The 18,912-nt window shown below is 36.5% G+C and overlaps 1 protein-coding gene across 1 annotated transcript in view; it reads left to right on the forward strand.

The window, feature by feature from the left end:
* Positions 1–18,571, forward strand: part of LOC111147829 (R-spondin 3) — an 88,336-nt gene extending 69,765 nt beyond the window's left edge. The window contains exon 5 of the mRNA XM_022504082.1: positions 17,094–18,571. Coding sequence (XP_022359790.1) covers positions 17,094–17,287 — 194 coding nt within the window. The 3' untranslated portion in view covers positions 17,288–18,571. The remainder of the gene's footprint in view (positions 1–17,093) is intronic.
* Positions 18,572–18,912: the final 341 nt, after the last annotated feature.

Consider the following 18,912-nt stretch of genomic DNA (forward strand, 5'->3'; position numbering starts at 1 on the left):
GATTAGCAACCTTAATTCCAGCTGCAATCTTAATTCCCTTTTGCCATGTAAAGTAACATATTCACAGCTTCTAGGATTAGGACATGGACATCCTCACAAAGCTATTCTGCCTACAGAATGATACCACAAGGCTGTTATGGTAAAACAGGTCATACTTCTGAAGGGCCCCCAATTTACATAATACTCTCTTAATGGACTCTAGGTAAGTGGTCACCAAGCCAAGGACAAACATTAACTGGCCTTGCTCATCCTTATGAAGCGAACACTCAACAGTGATGATTTCCTTCATGAGAAATTATTGACAGATTCAGCCAAGTCTGCCCAGTTCTTTCATTATTCTGTGTGTCCCCTCTATCTTCCACTGATATAAAGAGGAAATTAATCCTTCTTGTAAACAGACTGTAGAAACATGACTAAATCTGTGACCCTCTTGCTCAGCATGCATGTGTTGTGCATACTAATCAGGACAAATTGGAGCCCAGAATTTGGAAGCTGCCTGCAGGGGTACTATAAGTCTTGTATCCTCACTGCTCCCAGCTGGAGTGATGCAATGATACCATGACTCATATAGGACAATTTTATTTATTAGATCACAGCATCAGCAGAAAGAAAAGATTTCTTTACTGAAAATAGCATAAAGAAACTGAAAAAGCAATATAATTGAGACAGAGGAAAATTAAGTCTAATAAAATACCTTGTCCTACTAGAAAATTCGTGCTTGTGAATAAAATGGTCATTAAACTCCTCAGTTTAAGCCTTATGGTATCACCACTCATCTTGCTTTGCATGATTCTGGCTCTGAACATTCTGTCTATTCATCCTTTCACTTGATTTTATATATTAAGTAACTACTATATGCCAGGACCTGTGCTAGATGCTTGAAGTAAAAATGCTAAGGAAGATATGCAAGTATGTATGAGACTCATTTGAGAGTTCATAATCTAATGGTAAAGTTAATTATAAGTAAACAATGGCAAAATAGATAGATGGGCCTGATGTTCTGGGAACAAAGGAGGTAAAGTGTTATTGGCTGTTATAGAACAATTAGAATTTTTCCAGCTAGAGAAGCTATCCATTGAAGAGGACCATCTAAGGCACAAAAGCAAGTAAGAGCACGATGTGACCAACTAATCATGAGATACATAGTGTGGCTGAAGCAATAGCAAATAGGGAAAGAAATAATGCTCTATAAAATTTTGGAGTACAGGCACTAGGGAGATTTAAAAGCAAGAGACTAACAGGAACAACAGACCAGCACCCTGTGGTATAAGGAGATAGCCTGTCAGCATGGTGCAAAATAACTGGGAGCAAAGAAAAGCAATGTCCCTAGTTGTGCAAAAATACATTCTAGAGAGGATAAGAGGCTAGAACTAAATGAGAATGAAAAGAGCACATTTGTGAGAGGTAAAATTTTCACAGTTTTACTAAAGCAGATGGATTTGAGTGGGATAAGGACTGCCACGAAAAGTCTTAAAAGAATTCAATTCCCTTAAGGTTTTACCCTAGTCAGATTAAGGCTGTTTTATTTTTGAAGGTGAGTTGATTCACTCAACTGTTTCGTATTTTCACAGAAATCATCATCATCATCATTATTTTAGGAGTTACAACTTCATAAATCTTTTCCACTTTCTAAGTACTTATGTATCATTTATTCCCCATGCCTACCACAAACAGAGTAATAGGAAAGATCCTCTCAAATGTATAAGTTAGAAGCAACTGAAGCACCGAAAGTACTTCATTTAATGTCACATAGCTGAAAAGTAACATGGCCAAATCTATCTAAAATGCACATTTTCTGATACCTTTTTCAGATTTTTATATTTAATTTTTATTTTTTATTTTTTATTTTTTTATATTTAATTTAATGCCACACATATTTTTAAGCACACGTTAAAAAAAAATGAGAGTTAAAATAACATCAGTCGAGAATAGACAATGGCTCCGTGGTTTGACAGAGAATCAGACTCAGATCCCCCTTTGAAGTCCAAGGTCACAGAAGCTATACTTACTGCTTCCCTACTTACCTGCTGGAGAATTACTGGGGAAGACTTCATGGAGAAAGCAGCCTTCGAAATGTATCCTGAAGGATATATACAAGCAAGGAGGGATTTTCAAAACACTTAACACTGCAAGTACGGTGCAGTGGGTTAATGTATCAATTCATGAATGAATCAAAAATGTCAAATACACACACAGGAAGAATGCAACTGCTTACTATGTGTTGTAAGCAATAGTGAAAATCACCTCTCATCTAAGTGATCTCTGAAATATTTGATGATTTTTAGAAATCACAGGTATCATATTCTGTTTGGACAGAATCGCACACCCATACCCAGACGTGTTCATAGTCAAGGAAAGCTGGCCAGGAGACATTATGTGCTGAACTCCTCAAGGCTCTGCTACAGCTAAAAAGGACCAACGGAGTTTGCAAGGCCCCAAAATGCGTTTGATTAAGGGTGACCCAGGTGTAAGGGAGAAGAGTCTCCCTATCCACCATCCTCCTAACCCTCAGAACAGCAGAAAGACAAATCTGCTGATCTTTCTTCTGCCTTCCTTCAGTATTTCTACAGCTCAGTATTTTTAGTCACCTCCTGACTACTACCCCTTTTCTTAAAAAGTCCCTGAAGATTGGAGAAGAATTTATATACAGTCAATGATTACATGTTCCCCTTTCTACCTCAGTATGTCTTCTGGCACACAGGAAGACTGTTCACTTTGCTCAGAAAATAAACACCAAAAACATGGGTTATCAAAAAATATCCCTTTAAAACTCTTCCTATTTCAGTTGACCTTTTTATTTCAAAGATCATCTTATTTGGTTCTTAACTGTTCAAATAAGTACTCATTTTCAAGGAGATTGAGTAAGACAAAGTTCATTCCTTCAGGAACTGTCACAATTTCTTTAATTTTTAGCTCATTTGTTTGTCTTCCCTAGAACTTTCTCTCTCCATTAACTGCATTACACATACCATTTGCTGCCCTTGCTACACCCTCTTAAATTGAAAGTTTCATCATACTATCCAAGGGCACTTCATTTGGGTGGAATTCCACTGAAAGCAAAATTCAATAAATTACAACAAAAGCCACAGTCATTCAAAATCAAGGGGAAAATCAGGCTTCTGAGACTGTGGAGTTCCACTTCAAAAGCCCCAAGATTGGGTCAAGATGAGCCGGGATCATATTTCATTATTTTAAAAGAAGACTACATTCCCAACTCCTCCAAGTAAAGCATCATTTATGCCTGCTATGCAAGATAATTTAAGGAAGAAAAGGTTATTTTGCCATCTTTCAACTTTTCACAGTCATCCAAAGTCCTGTCCTCTCTTCCTCCACTTCTCCTTTCCCTCCCTCTTCCTGACTACTTATTCTCCACTCTCAGAAACTTTTTATTAGGCCACTGTTTCCCAGTTTGGAGCTGGGAGATGGTCCACATTCCCCACCTCAGGGAAACGTTAGAACCTTCAAATCTCTGAAAGTCCTAGAGTTTAAATTCCTTCTCAAAATAGAAGGGAGTAGGATACCTCCCTGTTGCAATCTGGGCTTCTAAGGCCCCTTCTTGAAGCAGCCTTAGGGATATTTCTAGTTATTCATCATTGGTTTGGTCCTAAAGATGATCTTCTAGAGCATGGTCAGTCAAGATTATTTCCCTGAGAGCGTGGTGTAGCTCTCTGGAGTGGGCTCTTGCCCCTTGAAGCCAATACCGGAACAGAAGTGACTTACTGGCTGAGTACTGCACAATAATAAATGGACCCTGTTAACACAAGTTGTTTGAGGGGCACTTGGGTGGCTCAGTTGGTTAAGCATCCAACTCTTAATTTTGACTTGGTTCATGATCTTAGGGCCATGAGAGTGAGCTCTGTGTCAGAGTCTGCACTGGGCTTGGAGCTTGCTTAGGATTCTCTCTCTCTCTCTCTCCCTCTGTCCCTCTCCCCATCACCACCACCCCCAATCTCTCTCTCTAAGAAAAAAAAAAGTTGTTTGATTGAAATAGTGAGTAATCATGGCATATTTGCGTATGTGAGAATAACATCAGAAGCATCCTTCCATACACCTGTCCTTCCCCAACCTTCCCTCAAATAAAATGCTGGCCATAAAATCAGGGAAAGAGAGTATTACTTATCTTCCATTTAAGTTTTTCAACAAATATTTACTGAATAGCTACTGCGTACAGGTTCTTGCCAAAAATAAAAAAAAAAGGCAAACCTACCACACTCTTTGGAGCAATGGTAGTGATGCTTACCTGTGTACTGGTGTGTGGGCCTCATACACCACAAGGTTCTCTGTGTACAAAATTATGCAAATGAATCTGAAACCCACTGCTAGAAGCCCCAGTATTATCTACCTACCACCAAAATAACCTGTTCTGTGAACTGTGTTTCGTCCTGAAATATTTTTATAGGGAATCAAGATTAAGGTTGTGTTTCTACAAAAATAACTCATCATTTTTGCAATTATTACTATATATTCTTCCTAATATTACAAAAAGTAGTATAGTTCAGTATCACCTTGACATATTACAAAAATGGCTATGAATATAGCTAAAAATTCAGTGATAATATATTATGATACATTTAGGGACCCGGTCAAAAAACAATGGAAGGAATTAAACTAGTTAGTAATTGAACTAGAAGAAAGAGGTGGGAAATTGGGCTTCTAATGATCGTGTCAGTGTTGAGAGAGAAAGTCCACATACAGAAAGAAGATTGTGTATCTGAAGAATGAGAGTAATTCTTTAATTTCTTCTGCATTAATCAGATGCCTATTAGAGGACCTATATTTCATTTTCCTCACAACATTTTGAAAGTTCATCAAGAAAAGAAAAGGATGCCAGTGTTAATTTGACATATGGGAAATAACCTTTGATGAGAGAAAGTTAGAAGTCATGCAGCCTGGCAGAGTCTGTTAATTTTAAAGGATCAGTCTTCTGAAGAACATTCCTAAAAGGATGAATCTCCTTGTAAGACTGGTTGAAAATTGAGTGGCAAAACAAGCTTTCTATCTTTGAGCTTATATTTTAAATCCACCAGAAAAATAGAACTTTTCCATTAATGGTGGGAAGGAACCTATAAAGACATATATGTGTGTGTATAATTATATATACGCGCACAAGCATGCACACACATTTGCTACACATGTGCCTACCCTCCTGACTCTCCTCTCCCACCCTAATGCACATGAGTGCAATGACAGAAGGACAGTGAAAGCCATAAAATGAGATGTGGTCAGATCTCGCTAACCTCACTTAATTATACAACCAGTATTTTTAGGTTAGCAAATATTCAACTGACAATATATTTTAGAGAAATTTAGCAAATATTCAATTGACAATATATTTTAGAGAAATTAAATTAAATCAAACATTCAATTGACAATATATTTTAGAGTTGTATTCCACTCAAGTATATGTAACCAATATGGATGACATAATTATAAGGAGCTATCTTGCTGGTTTTGGAAAATGCATGTGGAAAGTATTTCTAATAAAAGAACAGATATTTGCACCAAGAGAGCAGGATAAAAAGTACCTAAAACGTTTTGCATCATCAGCCACAAGTGAAATATGCCACTTATGATCTTGTTATCATTATGAATGAAATGTATTTATTGCAAATGTTAATATAGTAGAAGCTAAACGAGATTTTTCTGTTTTCCATCCTTGTTTAAGAAATCAACAGTTTGAGATAGCATGTGTAACTCAAAAAATTTTTTAAACACTGAAGCAAGGTGAAAACATTTGAGAATGTACTGAAGGTCCATTAAAAGAGTGAACTTTACATAGGTAATCAATCAATAGCTGAAAATATTAAATTACAGCTATAAATGTTTGTGATGTGTCTCTTAAAATACCCTGGAGTAGCACGTGCTAAATAGACTTGGTAGTTGTTTTTCCCTCTGTGATATAATTCCAGATTAGAGTTTCATTTTTCCCCCAACAGGACAATAAAAAGCTTCAAAGAAAGGAAGAGTGGGCTGTGATAGAATGAGAATTAGACATCAGGATCAACTAGTGCATGAAATGATAAAAGAGATTAGAATAATATCAACATCTCTGGTATAATCAATCACTGCAAATGTGTCAGCAAGTATATGAGGCCATCCCCTTCTGTCAATAAAACCGAGTAGACAATTTGAGTAAGGGAGGAAGTAGAGCCCAGTCAAACATGGCTATCAACACTTCTATTTCTGTCTCAGAAGAACAAAATTCTGAGGCAAGTTCTTGGAACAAACAGAAGTTTATCCAAATGAAAATCAAATGATAAATGCCAAGAGAATATTCTTTCTCTGGAATTCTTTCAGTTCTTTGACTTAACCAGCTGGAACGAATTTTCAAGTAGAATTTTGTTCAGCCTTTTGAAATTAAGGACTTTCCTGTTAATTGGAAAGCTATATTTCATTAAAGATAAAGACAGTACTCTTGGCTTAGTGATTCTCTTTAAAAAAGAAAAAAAAAAAAAAGACATTTGGTGGATATTTAACCTAAACAAATTCCAGAACACTCATTTTAAGTGTGAAGGAATGAACTGTGAGCCTATATACCTAACTAAAGAAAAATGGGGAAAATACAAATACCAATGTTATTCTAAGCTCTGCATGAAAACTTGCTCTTATACTGTGCTCCCTCCTGAGAGAAATATGTAAGGACGGAAAAAAAATTGAAGAACACTAACTTGGGGCACCTGGGTGGCTCAGTGGGTTAAGCCTCTGCCTTCGGCTCAGGTCATGATCCAAGGGTCCTGGCATCCAGCCCCCAGCATTGGGCTCTCTGCTCAGCGGGAAGCCTGCTTCCTCCTCTCTCTCTGCCTGCCTCTCTGCCTACTTGTGATCTCTGTCAAATAAATAAATAAAATCTTAAAAAAAAAAAAAAAAGAAAAAGAAAAACGCTAACTTGCAGAATCAAATATTGATACAACTGAGGTTTATGGTTTTCTAAGGTAAATTAATTGGGTAAGCCACAGATTTAAGCATTCTTTATTGTGTTACTTTAAAATGTGTTTTGAGGACAGGGATAACATGATTATAAACTCAGAAAGATTTAGAGCAAGAAAATAAAGTTAACCAGGAAAAAAATATTTAAGACTCAGATTTTCAAACCAACCTACAACTTTAGGCAGTACTTTCAACTTAATTGCTGGTTAGTGATATGTTAAATACACATTTGATATTTAAATTGATGCAGAATTAGGCAACCTGATTTATCACAAGAACATGAAAAGTTTTAAAAAGGAATTAATTATAATTAATTATAATGTAATACTAAAGAAATACTGTTTCCAGACTTCTTAAGGGAATCACTCAATAGGTAGTCTGGGGGTGCCCGGGGGGCTCAGTGGGTTAAAGCTCAGGTCATAATCCCAGGGTCCTGGGATCGAGCCCCCGCATCGGGCTCTCTGCTCAGCAGGGAGCCTGCTTCCCCATCTCTCTCTGCCTGCCTCTTGGCCTCCTTGTGATCTGTCTGTCAAATAAATAAATAAAATCTTTAAAAAAAAAATAGGTAGTCTGAATGACAATTATGTATTCTGCTTTAAAATAATGTTATAAGAAAACCTCTTCATGTTATTATTTATGTGCTTTGAATCTGGCAATATGTGTAGGATAGGAATTTTCTTTTTTTTTTTTAATTTTTCTTAATTAACATACAATGTATTATTTGCCCCAGGGGTACAGGTCTGTCAATCATCAGTCTTACACAATTCACAGCACTCACCATAGCACATACCCTCCCCAGTATCCATCACCCAGACACCTCATCCCTTTGACCGCCCCCCTCTATTCCAGCAACTCTCAATTTGTTTCCTGAGGTTAAGAGTCTCTTATGTAGGTTTGTCTCCCTCTCCGTTTTCATCTTGTGTTATTTTTCCTTCTCTTCCCTTATGTTCATCTGTTTTCTTAAATTACACATATAAGTGAAATCGGGTGGTTTTTGTCTTTCTCAGACTGACATAAGTTTTGCTTAGCATAATACCCTCTAGTTCCTTACACATCATTGCAGAGGGCAAGATTTCATTCTTTTTATGGCTGAGTAATATTCCATTGCATATATATACACCACATCTTTTTTGTCCATTCATCTGTCAATGGACATCTGAGCTCTTTCCATATTTTAGCTATTGTGGACTGCAATAGATTTTTTTAAGGATGATGTCAAAGAAATATTTGACATAAACATTCCACAGACTCACACACACACACACACACACACACATATTTTGTACCTTGAGATACTAGCTGATGGTCTATAGCAGCAGCCAGCATGAGCCTGAGATGGGCAATAAAAAGAGTATGGTGTTATAAAAAAAGATAAACACATCAGTTCATTTTTTAAATAGTCTTTAATACTTTGAAGAGATTGGTCTAAACCGAAAACTTCAGGGAGGACAAGTAGCAGTGCAACTAGGCAGGCTTCGGTGATTTTTGAAATAATGGAGCCAGCCACACCATTATCTAAATTTCTAAAGAAAAGCAATATACACATTAATCCCCCTATTATAAGTTCATAAAACAATCAGAATATCATATGCCGAGTCATTTTTTCCTTGAGAGAGCAGTTAATATTCATTTCACAAACTAGCTACAAATTTCATGGCAGAAGTAATGTACTAAATTTGACTGGATTTAATAGGTGAAATTTATCAGCATACCCACTGACAAGTGAAAACCAGAACAAGTTTACAAGCTAATCCAGTAGATAGAATTGTATAAGACCCAAGATCTAGTTCAAAGCACATTATGCAAACATGCTTAGACCAAGAAATTTTCCACATATAAATGAATGTGCGTGATTAAATTTCCAAGGGTTTTGTAATCTAACCTAATGTGGTAGATAGAACTTCAAAGTCAAGAGATTTTGCATTCAAAAACACTGAAATTACTAATTTCAAATGAACTTTTATCAAAATGTAGTTGATTCAAGAGAAATAAGTTTACATTAAAGAATACTAAACTTAAAATGGTTACCTAAATAAAATAGGTATCTAAATTGTAATGCCCTGCTGTGTTTTTAAAATATTATAAAATACAGGATACCCTTTACTTTTATAATGAGTAGGTTGTAAATATTGCAAATAGTAAAAAATCTTTGGGCACTTTCTCCTTTGTGCTTTTAACTATCCTTTTAACACTGATGATTTACAACAGGAAGGCATGTTAGTATGCCTAGTATGCAACATCTAGCATCTTTAACAATTTCTTCTGGACTCTAAAGTCCCTCTTGAGTGCAGAGTCCAGGCTAAGATTCTGGGCAGCAGAAGCAGTGAGATGGAATAAGGTTACCTTGGGTGAAAGGGCCATGGAAATTTCTGTCAGCACAGAACTAAAATTCAGAATTTCAGATCCTGAATCTTCAGTGAGTGATGAAATTATTTAAACAACAGAGGAAAACATCTGTCAAGGCAAACTGAAAGTAATCCATAAGGAACGTATTTGACCTGACAAAAGAAAGTTTATTATGCAAAAGCAGATTACGAAAATAGAAGTTCTAAAAATTGGTCATTGTTGATGTTTACGATGTTTGCTATAAAATGAAGTGATTTATAATAGGACTGCATTCATGACTCACTGGGATTTTTAAATCTAAATCAGTACAGTTTTTTCTCTCTTTGGATGTGAAGTGTAACAAAATATAAAAATCTCTGATAATTTTATGAGGATTTCAGAAATGTAGCAGTGGTAGTTTAAAGTAAAACAAAGTTTCTAAATTTTATATAAATGACACAATAGGTAAATAATTTCCAAAATTCATGTATACAACATTCTACCTCTTTACAACTGGGAAGGGAATGGAAATACTGAAGAAAACATGGACTGTAGCAATAAGAAAGAAGAAAGAATGAAGTGACCAGGCTGGTCCTGACACAAAACATCTCTTTCAAAGTGCTGTTAGGATCTGAGAAGCCACTCGCTGTTCAGAATTCAAATTCCAGGGGCGCCTGGATGGCTCAGTGGGCTAGGCCTCTGCCTTCAGCTCAGGTCATGATCCCAGGGTCCTGGGGTCAAGGACCTGGGATCCAGCCCCACATCAGGCTCTCTGCTTGGCAGAGAGCCTGCTTCCCTCTGCCTCTGCCTACTTGAGATCTCTCTCTCTCTGTCACATAAATAAATAAAATTTTTAAAAAAATAAAATAAAAATTCAAATTCCAAGAGGTTAAGAAAGTATATTCTAAACCATAATTTTTAGAAAACTCTCTGTGCTATTAGGTTAGTCCGTGCACTTTCCTTGCCCCCCTCTTTTGACTAAGTAGCTTCAACGTGAACTCAAACAAGGATGCCCTACCACAGTGTGCTCTATTGAGATGTGACGCAGAGGCAGAAGGGCATAATGTGGTTAAGAGCCTCATTTCCCCAGTGATAGGTGGAGGGTACAGTAGAGTTTGTAGAACTGGCGCTCTCACTTGGCAGCATACCTGTTACAGGGGCGCCTGCCTGGTGCAGTCATTTGAGTGGGCGACTCTCCGTTCATCTCAGGTCATGATTTCCAGGTTGTGGGATCCAGCCCCTCATCGGACTCTGCGCTCAGACAAGGGTGGTCTTGAGATTCTTTCACTCTCCCTCTGTCCCTACCCCACACTTGCTCGCTCAAGCTCTCTCTCTCTCAAATAAATAAATCTTAAAAAAAAAAAAAAGTAGTAGTATGACTGGTATACCTAAGTGTCCATTAACCTTTAATTACCATTAGTCTTACTATTTTTAGAAACAAACCGCCCTAGTCATCTTCACCAGGATTACTGCAACAGGCTACTAACTGGGAACTTACTGGGCAAAGAGGATAGAAATATAAGTAACCTAATCTAGGAAACGGTGAGCAAGTGAGGAAGGTCGCCCTGAAGGAGTGACACGTGACAGAGAATTAAACACAAAGTCTGAATTAGAGCAAGGGACGTGAGAGAATGCATTCTAGTAAATGTATCAAACACATGGAATCAGTAAACGTGGTGGGTTGTGGTGAATGAAGGGCAGGGGTGACTAGAAAGAAAAGTATGAGGCCATTGAAGGGAGTGACAAAGTGAGCAGGGGCTGGACAGAGGACCAAAACCCTGAGTGCCATGTTAAGACACTTGGGTTTATCTGCTTTCACCTTCTAAAATTTACACTCAGTGTCTTACAGTCAGGACAGTCTTGTTTCTGAATTCCCAAAAGAATGTGACACAAACAGATTGCATCTCTTATATTAGTCCTTTTCAACTGGTGGGAAAATGCTATTTTGATCTTAATATGTTTTAAGGATCAGAGCTATCTTTGCAAAAATGGTTTAAGGTACTTTCCCAAATTAAGAGCATTTGGTATAGAGTATGTAATTTTATGCCAAATTATTTTTCTGTGAATAATTAATCAGAAGCATCTTGGAAGTGAAATAGGAATACAATTAAATCAATTCAGGTGTTAAACTACAGAATAAATAATTCAGATAGTTTTAAACTTTAGTTTGGAGAAATTGTGTCTATTTACAAATCCATTTCTTCATATTTTCTCTATACTTATTATAAATTCCTAGGTCAGAGTAATATCAAGGAAATAAGTATTTTTATTTCTTTAACAATTTTATTTATTTATTTGACAGAGAGAGAGAGAGTGAGAAAGAGAGCACAAGCAGAGGGAGAGGGAGAAGAAGCAGGCTTCCCCCTGAGCAGAGAGCCTGACGGAGGGTTCGATCACAAGACCCCCGGATCATGACCTGAGTGGAAGGCAGACACTTAATCAACTGAGCCACCCAGGCAGCTCTATTTCTATTTTATTTTTTAAAAACAAAAAAGGTTTGAATGCATTGCTGATTCTACATGGTAATAATACAGCTGAAAAGAAATTTGGCCTTTCTGACTTTCACCTGTGTTCTTTAATACTGGGTCAGGCTGTTCTGTGTTTGTATAGCCCACAATTTAAAAGCCTTTATATATTATATGTATCTATGTACCAGATCATAATTGCTGAAGAAGTTAGACTGTAGCAATTTCCCCTCCTCTGCAAAATTTCCCAAGTGATATATTAACTAAAAGGAATAAAATTTGGAATTTTCATCCTCTATACATTAAAGTCAGGTCAGTTCTAGGTTGAAAAATCATTAGATTAACCCCATTTTCTCATGATTTGTGCTTTTTTGAAGGTATAAAGCCATGCGTTTCCAATTGAACTTCATTCCACAACCAATAAAGAGAAAACACCTAACCATACATTTTGAATTTTAATGGAATATTTATTCAATTGGTCTTAGTTATAGATTCAATAATATTTAGTCCTCCATCTAGAGTGTGGGATACATTTTAGCTTTTTGAGAAAAATTCAACTTGTCTTGGAAGTGGACCTACTGAAAGCTCAATGGCTCCTCTTAGTGGTGGCATGAAAGAAATTCACCAGGAAGTCCTTCATAAAGACCTCTGCACAGACATTGCTAAACATTCACCAAATTGTGACCTGATATTCACAATTTGAGTAATTCACAACAAATAAATCCTATCTGTGATTCTATGGAAGCAACTTTTTTATAACCCTCTTATGTTGTAAAATCTAATTTAACATTTTCTATAGTTTTCATTTTTCGCTTGGAACTTAAATACATAATTTAGGAAAAATAATTCAGGACTGCTTTCTTCTCTCTTTGTTCATTTTTACATGTTTATTCCTTTTAGTTCATATTTCTATTTGAACAGGTTTTAAAAAGACAGCCTGCAACTGATTTTCATTTTGTATCTAGCTGTCTGTTTCAAATGCACCTAGTCAGAAAACTTGCCTTAAACATTAGTAGCTACAGTATATCAAAAAACATACTTTGTATATATAAAGAAATTGAATAAGAAACTATATGATGTGGCATAAACTTTGAGAGTATACATTTAAAGAAGTTGGATCTTCTATCGGTCTACAGCTATGGTTCTTATTCTTTGATAGAACTCGAGGTGAACTTGTTAACTACAGGTTCCTGGGCCACTCATAAGACCTACTGAATCATAAGCTCCAGGGGTGGGGCCTAGGAATATGTATTTCTCAAAGTCATCTATGTTTGGAAACCTGCCTGCAGAAGGCCCTAGGGAGTGCTTAGATAAATGACTATGTTTCTGTATTAATAGGAAATAATTTCAGTATCTCAAAAATACCACCTATTCAATTATGTGATTCTGGTTTGGAATGAACTCTTAAATAATGTGGCTTGACCGATCGGCACAAAAATTTTAGCTACCCTTTTAAAAGTTAAGGCTCAACACTGGGCATTATATAAAACAGATGAATCCCTGACCTCTACCTCTGAAACCAACAATACATTATATGTTCATTGAATTTAAGTTTTTAAAAAGTTAAGGCTCAAAAATAAATAACTATCACTGCATACACTCCCTTTATGGATTCTAATTACAAAAGTGCTCCTGAAATCAGAAATAAGATCACATGTCAGCATATCCTATTGGCCTTTTCTAAACTAATCACAGAAACGTCCAAACTCTCCCCTGCTGTCAGATTCTGATACTTGCCCTTTTCCGGTTTTCAATATCACTGATCCTCAGGACAAACTCCCAACATGGCAATTGAGTCCTGTACATGGTTCCAGCTTCTCTGAGTAATGTCCTATATTTAGACTCTGATCAAACCAAGGAAGTCTACTTTTTCAGTTCCCCAGATTGACCATGTCCTTGCATGCCTTCATTGACATAACTGTTCACTGCCTGACATCCCCTTTTGCCCTCTTTGGCCTGGCAAAAGCTCATTCATTCTTTAAGGCTCAAAAACATCACCCCATCTGGGGAGTCCTTTTCCATTTCCATTGGCAGAGGTCAATGCTTTCCTTGCTGTGCTCCCATTAGGAGCTTGCACATGCCTCTCTCCATTTTAGCATTAGCTTGTAACTATAGTTATTGCGCCTGTCTCCATGTCTCATTTGTATCCCCAAGTTTTAGCACACTTTTTGGCATTGAGTAGAAGCTAAATTCATGTTTTTGTAATGAGTTAATAACATTAACTTTAATTTCTTCCGTGATTAATGTGTGCCAGACACTATGCTAAGTGCTTTACAAGCATCTCGTGTAATCTTTACAACATTTAGCAAGTAGTAATGATTATCCACATGTTAAATACCAGCTAATCCTGAGAGATGCCAACAAATTGCCAAAAGTTACACAACTAGTTGTTGGCAGACCTAGAATTTGAGCACTATGTTTTTCTGACTCTAAAAACAGCAATCTTAAACAAATGTTGCACCATAAAGGCTCAGGTCATACTTGATTGCTAATAGTAATTTCTCTTGGATGGTCTCTATCCAACATCAATCTCATACCTGGAACATCGAGGTTTGACAATCGTTAGAACACTCTACAACTCAATTCTGGTGCACGTATACACATGCATAATCAGTGAATGTTGAAACGCAAACATGTATGTAAGATTGTGGTAAGTTTGCTTAGTTTGCAAACTTACCAAAGTATAAAACAACTATTGACCACATCAATAAAAAGTCATCAGAATAGAAAAAAGAAGTCCCCTTTAATGAAAACCTTATAGGATTTCCCAAATTGCACGTGATTTTTAGTGGACTGCAGCCACTCTCCTGCATTTCTATTTTATTTCTTGGACGAGAGGAAAATATATTATTTATGCAAAAGGGTAGTTAATGTTTCCAACCACTAACACATGGTGTGTAAAAGATAATAATCCCATTTTTCTATTGTGCAATAGCCCTCTGTTGGGCAACAATCTTGTACAATGTGCTAGTTTCCTGTTACTTTACTAGAGCGTCCCCTTACACTCACCGCCCAGACTAAATAGTTACTCCTTGGATAATAAAACTGTAATACTGAGTTTCATGCTACTTCCAAAAATGTTTCTGCCTGTCTTAAGAAATAATTGTATCAGTTTGCTAATAAACAGAAATGCACTATAAGTTGAGTATGTTGTCACTTGTGCCTAAAAAACATATAAATCAATCTGTGGCCAAGAAAGAAACAATATATTTCTTATGTGTTCAGAATATTATGGTTAAGATCACAGCTGTAAGATGTTGGACCATCATCAAAAGAACAATGTCAAACTCTGAACTTTTGGATAATTTCCATAAAAATAACATTTTGTTTGGGGTCGGTAGTTTTTATGGAACTTTGGAATAATTTTCACTGACAGTTTTTTTTAGAATTGAACTTGAACACCTCCAAAATGCTCCTCAAAATGGAAATACTATGTAATCTAACATTTATGGCCAGGTCCTTCTGAAAACCAAGCACATATCATGAAAACCAGCATTTCTCTCTTTTACTTTGTACAGTTTCATGAAAATTAAATTGTGCTGCATATTCAGAAAGGTAAACATACTCTTCAGTTTTCTCTGTTTAATTACCAAATTCAAGTCAACACTTCAAATGTGTAATAATTAAAGCCAGAATGAGAAAAAAACAAATCCTGATTCCTTCCTCAGAAATTTTATCTATCCAGCAAATTTTTTTAAGTACAAAGAGTTATGGAATCAGTCAGTCAGTGTACAAGTAGTTCAGCTCTACGCATAACAGTCAACCCTAACATTTTTTTGTTCATCACTACATATCCAAAACAATTTGACTGATACTTGTCTTACAGTGGCCTGAATTCTCATTTTTATTAACTGTCTTTTTAGAGTCCAGATTTTGGAGGTGCATTATGTTTAGCCCAAAAAGGCAAGTTTTCATAAAGTAGTTGGAAGATTTTATAAATATAGTCTCAGACCAGCTAGTTGTGGCATAAAATCATTAATCCAAGGAGACTTTGTTGGCCCAGGATACATATGCAGTATTAATAATATTGCTCCCTAGGATTCTGTAACCAGAGCTCAAGAAGAAGAAAGCCAAACCACTGAATTCAATATTTGCAGCCTATTTCAGGTCATAAAATATTTTGGTTCTCTCATACAAATAAATTCTCCAAAATACTTTGTCTAAAATGATTTTTTTGTAGAGAGATACTAATTTCAAATTTTACATGGCTTAGTTTCTGGGGATGCACATTATCAGAATTTGTCCCACACCAAGAAGTAGTAAGTCCTAGTTTTCATTTCCTGATACTGATTTAATTCAGTAATTTCTCATTGAGATATATATAATCATGGATGTTACTAAAACCATATCCTCAGAAATTATTTCACACTGTAGACCAAATATATATATATATATATAACATGATAATAAAATACCTAGCTAATTCACTGTATAGAAATAAATAAATAAATAAATAAAGCCCATCCAATTTGGTGCAAGCCTCATGCACTTTGCTACTTTGCTCAAATTACTCTCTTCCACTAAAACTCTTAGCAATTTTCTAATTCCAACAGAAGGAAACTCAGTTCATCTCCCTGGCTCCAGAATGCCTTTCCACATCAAAACCTTTAAGGTCCTACTGATTCCCCTTTTTTAAATGCCCCATACTGTGAATCTGAACTAAATCTGTGCTTCAAACCCAGTTCAAGGTCAGGGACCTCCATGGAATCCAGTGTCTATCCAATAAATAGTTGCTCATTTGTGTGAGAGAGACACAATGTTCCTGCCTGCATAGCTGATACCATAGGGTTATTGATAAGTTATAGTTAGCACCTGGCTGGTGATTGCAAAGAAAATCGATTTCAACATATAAACATCTGTGTTGAAATAAAGTACATTTCTACTGGTATTTGCATATTTGTTATGTAAATCAAGTCTCTTTTAGTATATGGCATGCAGTTATAGCAGGACATTGCAAATATCTAACTGTTACTTGGAAAAATTTGAATACAAAGGAGTGCCTTCAGTAGGAGTTAGATAACATAATACACATTAGAAATGTCTTATATGGCACAAAATCTATTCAAAACTTTGTATTAAATATTCTCAAGTAACTATGATGTAAATTAATTCTCAAACTTATAACTATAGAACCCTCTACTGTCCAAAACTATCATACGTTAATTTCTTCGTTATATTTTATGTTCCATGTTCACATTTCTTGAAATATGGTACAGATCTAATCAAAAGTATCTGAGTGAATGATTTAAAGAGTAGATACTTGGTATCTATGGTCTGATATGCAACCTAAGAGAAATGTAACTCATTGTTTAAAACTTAGAATAACCAAATAGAACATGTTTGAACGTATTTTTAAAAGGTGTTCTTTCATTTCAGGAAAAAAAGGAAGGGAGAGGAAAAGAAAAAAACCTAATAAAGAAGAAAGTAAGGATGCCATACCTGATAACAAAGGTCTGGAACCCAGCAGAGAAACTCCAGAACAACGAGAAAACAAAGACAGACAGCAGCAGAAGAAGCGAAAGGTCCAAGATCAGCAACAGAAATCGGTATCGGTCAGCACTGTACATTAGAGGGTCCCATGAGATCGTTGTAAACTCATGATGCTGCTATTTCAACCAGATGCCCAGGACAGGTGCTCTAGCCATTAGGACCACAAATGGACAACGTGTCAGTTACTGCTCTGTCTCAACAACATTCCAGATAGTTGCTATATTCTTTGTACAAGCATAGCAAACAACAAAGAGCCAAAAGTTCAAAGAAGGGATGTTTTCAAATGGCTATCTAACACGCTTCTGTGCATTTCTAAGGACAAGAAATTTTGTATATAATTATCAATAGGCTATAAGATGTAACAACATAATGATGACATTTGGAGAGCGACATCTTTTACCTATAAAAATAATTTTTCAAGCTATTGCTTTAAGAAGCGAAAGATAGTTCTGCAAATTTGAAGAGGCAATATCCCTTCAAAGTCAATAAGAGATCAGGAAAGAGAAACATCTTTCAAAGAACAGTGTTGTTTTGTCCAGGAGATCTAGAGAGTGCTCAGACATTAGGGCCCGGCATTTGGAATAATAGGAATTATCACCACCGAAACGACCGTTTTCAGATTGGTTCTATTGCCTTCACCCTGTCCTTCGGCAAGAAACATGAGAGTGTACACCAGAGTTAAGCATACTGTGTGGGATTGGAAAAAGGCAAAATGTGGAAGAAACCATAGCGTTGGAGATGACTTATGTGCTTTACAAAACTGTGAAGGGTTGTGATTACCTGGAACAGGTCTCTAATCGATGTCAGCACTGTGTGGTTCAGCCTCTGCTACCCCTTGAGTTATATAAGTCTGTAAACATGTACTTGTAAGTTCCAAAAGCAAAATCATACTTATTAGAAGAAAATTCTGATTTCACAGAAAAACAAAAACTAGAGCAAGGAGACGAGAACATGTTTGCAAAGTCATGTGTTTTCTGCAGGAAAAACAATTTTATTACCACCTGGAACTAAAACGGGATACTACTTTCTAACAAGGTGTATCTAGTAGGGGGGAAAGCCACCACAATAAATATATTTGTTGATAGTTTTTAAAGTTTTGTTCATTTTGTTTTATTGGAAAATTGTTACTCTTACAGACTCATGAATTAGGAAAGGGGATTCTATATCCTATGTAATCTGAACATACTACATTTCTCGATGTTTGCTTTTGGAATCCACCTTTTGTAAGTAGATAGAGATTTACTTATAGCATATTAGGAGGTATTTATTCAGCTTTTCCCTTAATCAACAAAATTCTAATTCTAGATGCATAGGCCTCCCGAAATGATTTCACAGCTCCCCCTTCACTACTTAGAAACTAGCATCTTTCCTTGTGTGTCAGTTCCTCCTGCATTTTGAACATTTGGCCTTTTCTTCTCCATGTTTTCTCAGTCTGTGGATCTCTTTTGGGGATTGAAGTCAACCTAGCTGAAGGCCTTACCAGTGTTTCACAGAGGACACAGCCAGCCCAGGACAGGAGGAGGCATCTTTGAGCAAGCCCACAGAATCTCGCGGCCCACCTTAGCCTTTCTGTCGTAATGGCAGGACACAAGGCTGCTCTGCCCACCACACACTTCCTGGCCCTCTAAAGATCAGTGCTTTCAGAAGAATTGGCAATTGAGTCTGGCTTCTGGCTGCCTATCTCTGGTCACTTTTTTCCCTCCAA

The sequence above is a fragment of the Enhydra lutris genome, unplaced genomic scaffold (genome assembly GCF_002288905.1).
Source record: "Enhydra lutris kenyoni isolate GAN:26980312 unplaced genomic scaffold, ASM228890v2 scaffoldscaffold17, whole genome shotgun sequence".
Taxonomy (NCBI): domain Eukaryota; kingdom Metazoa; phylum Chordata; class Mammalia; order Carnivora; family Mustelidae; genus Enhydra; species Enhydra lutris.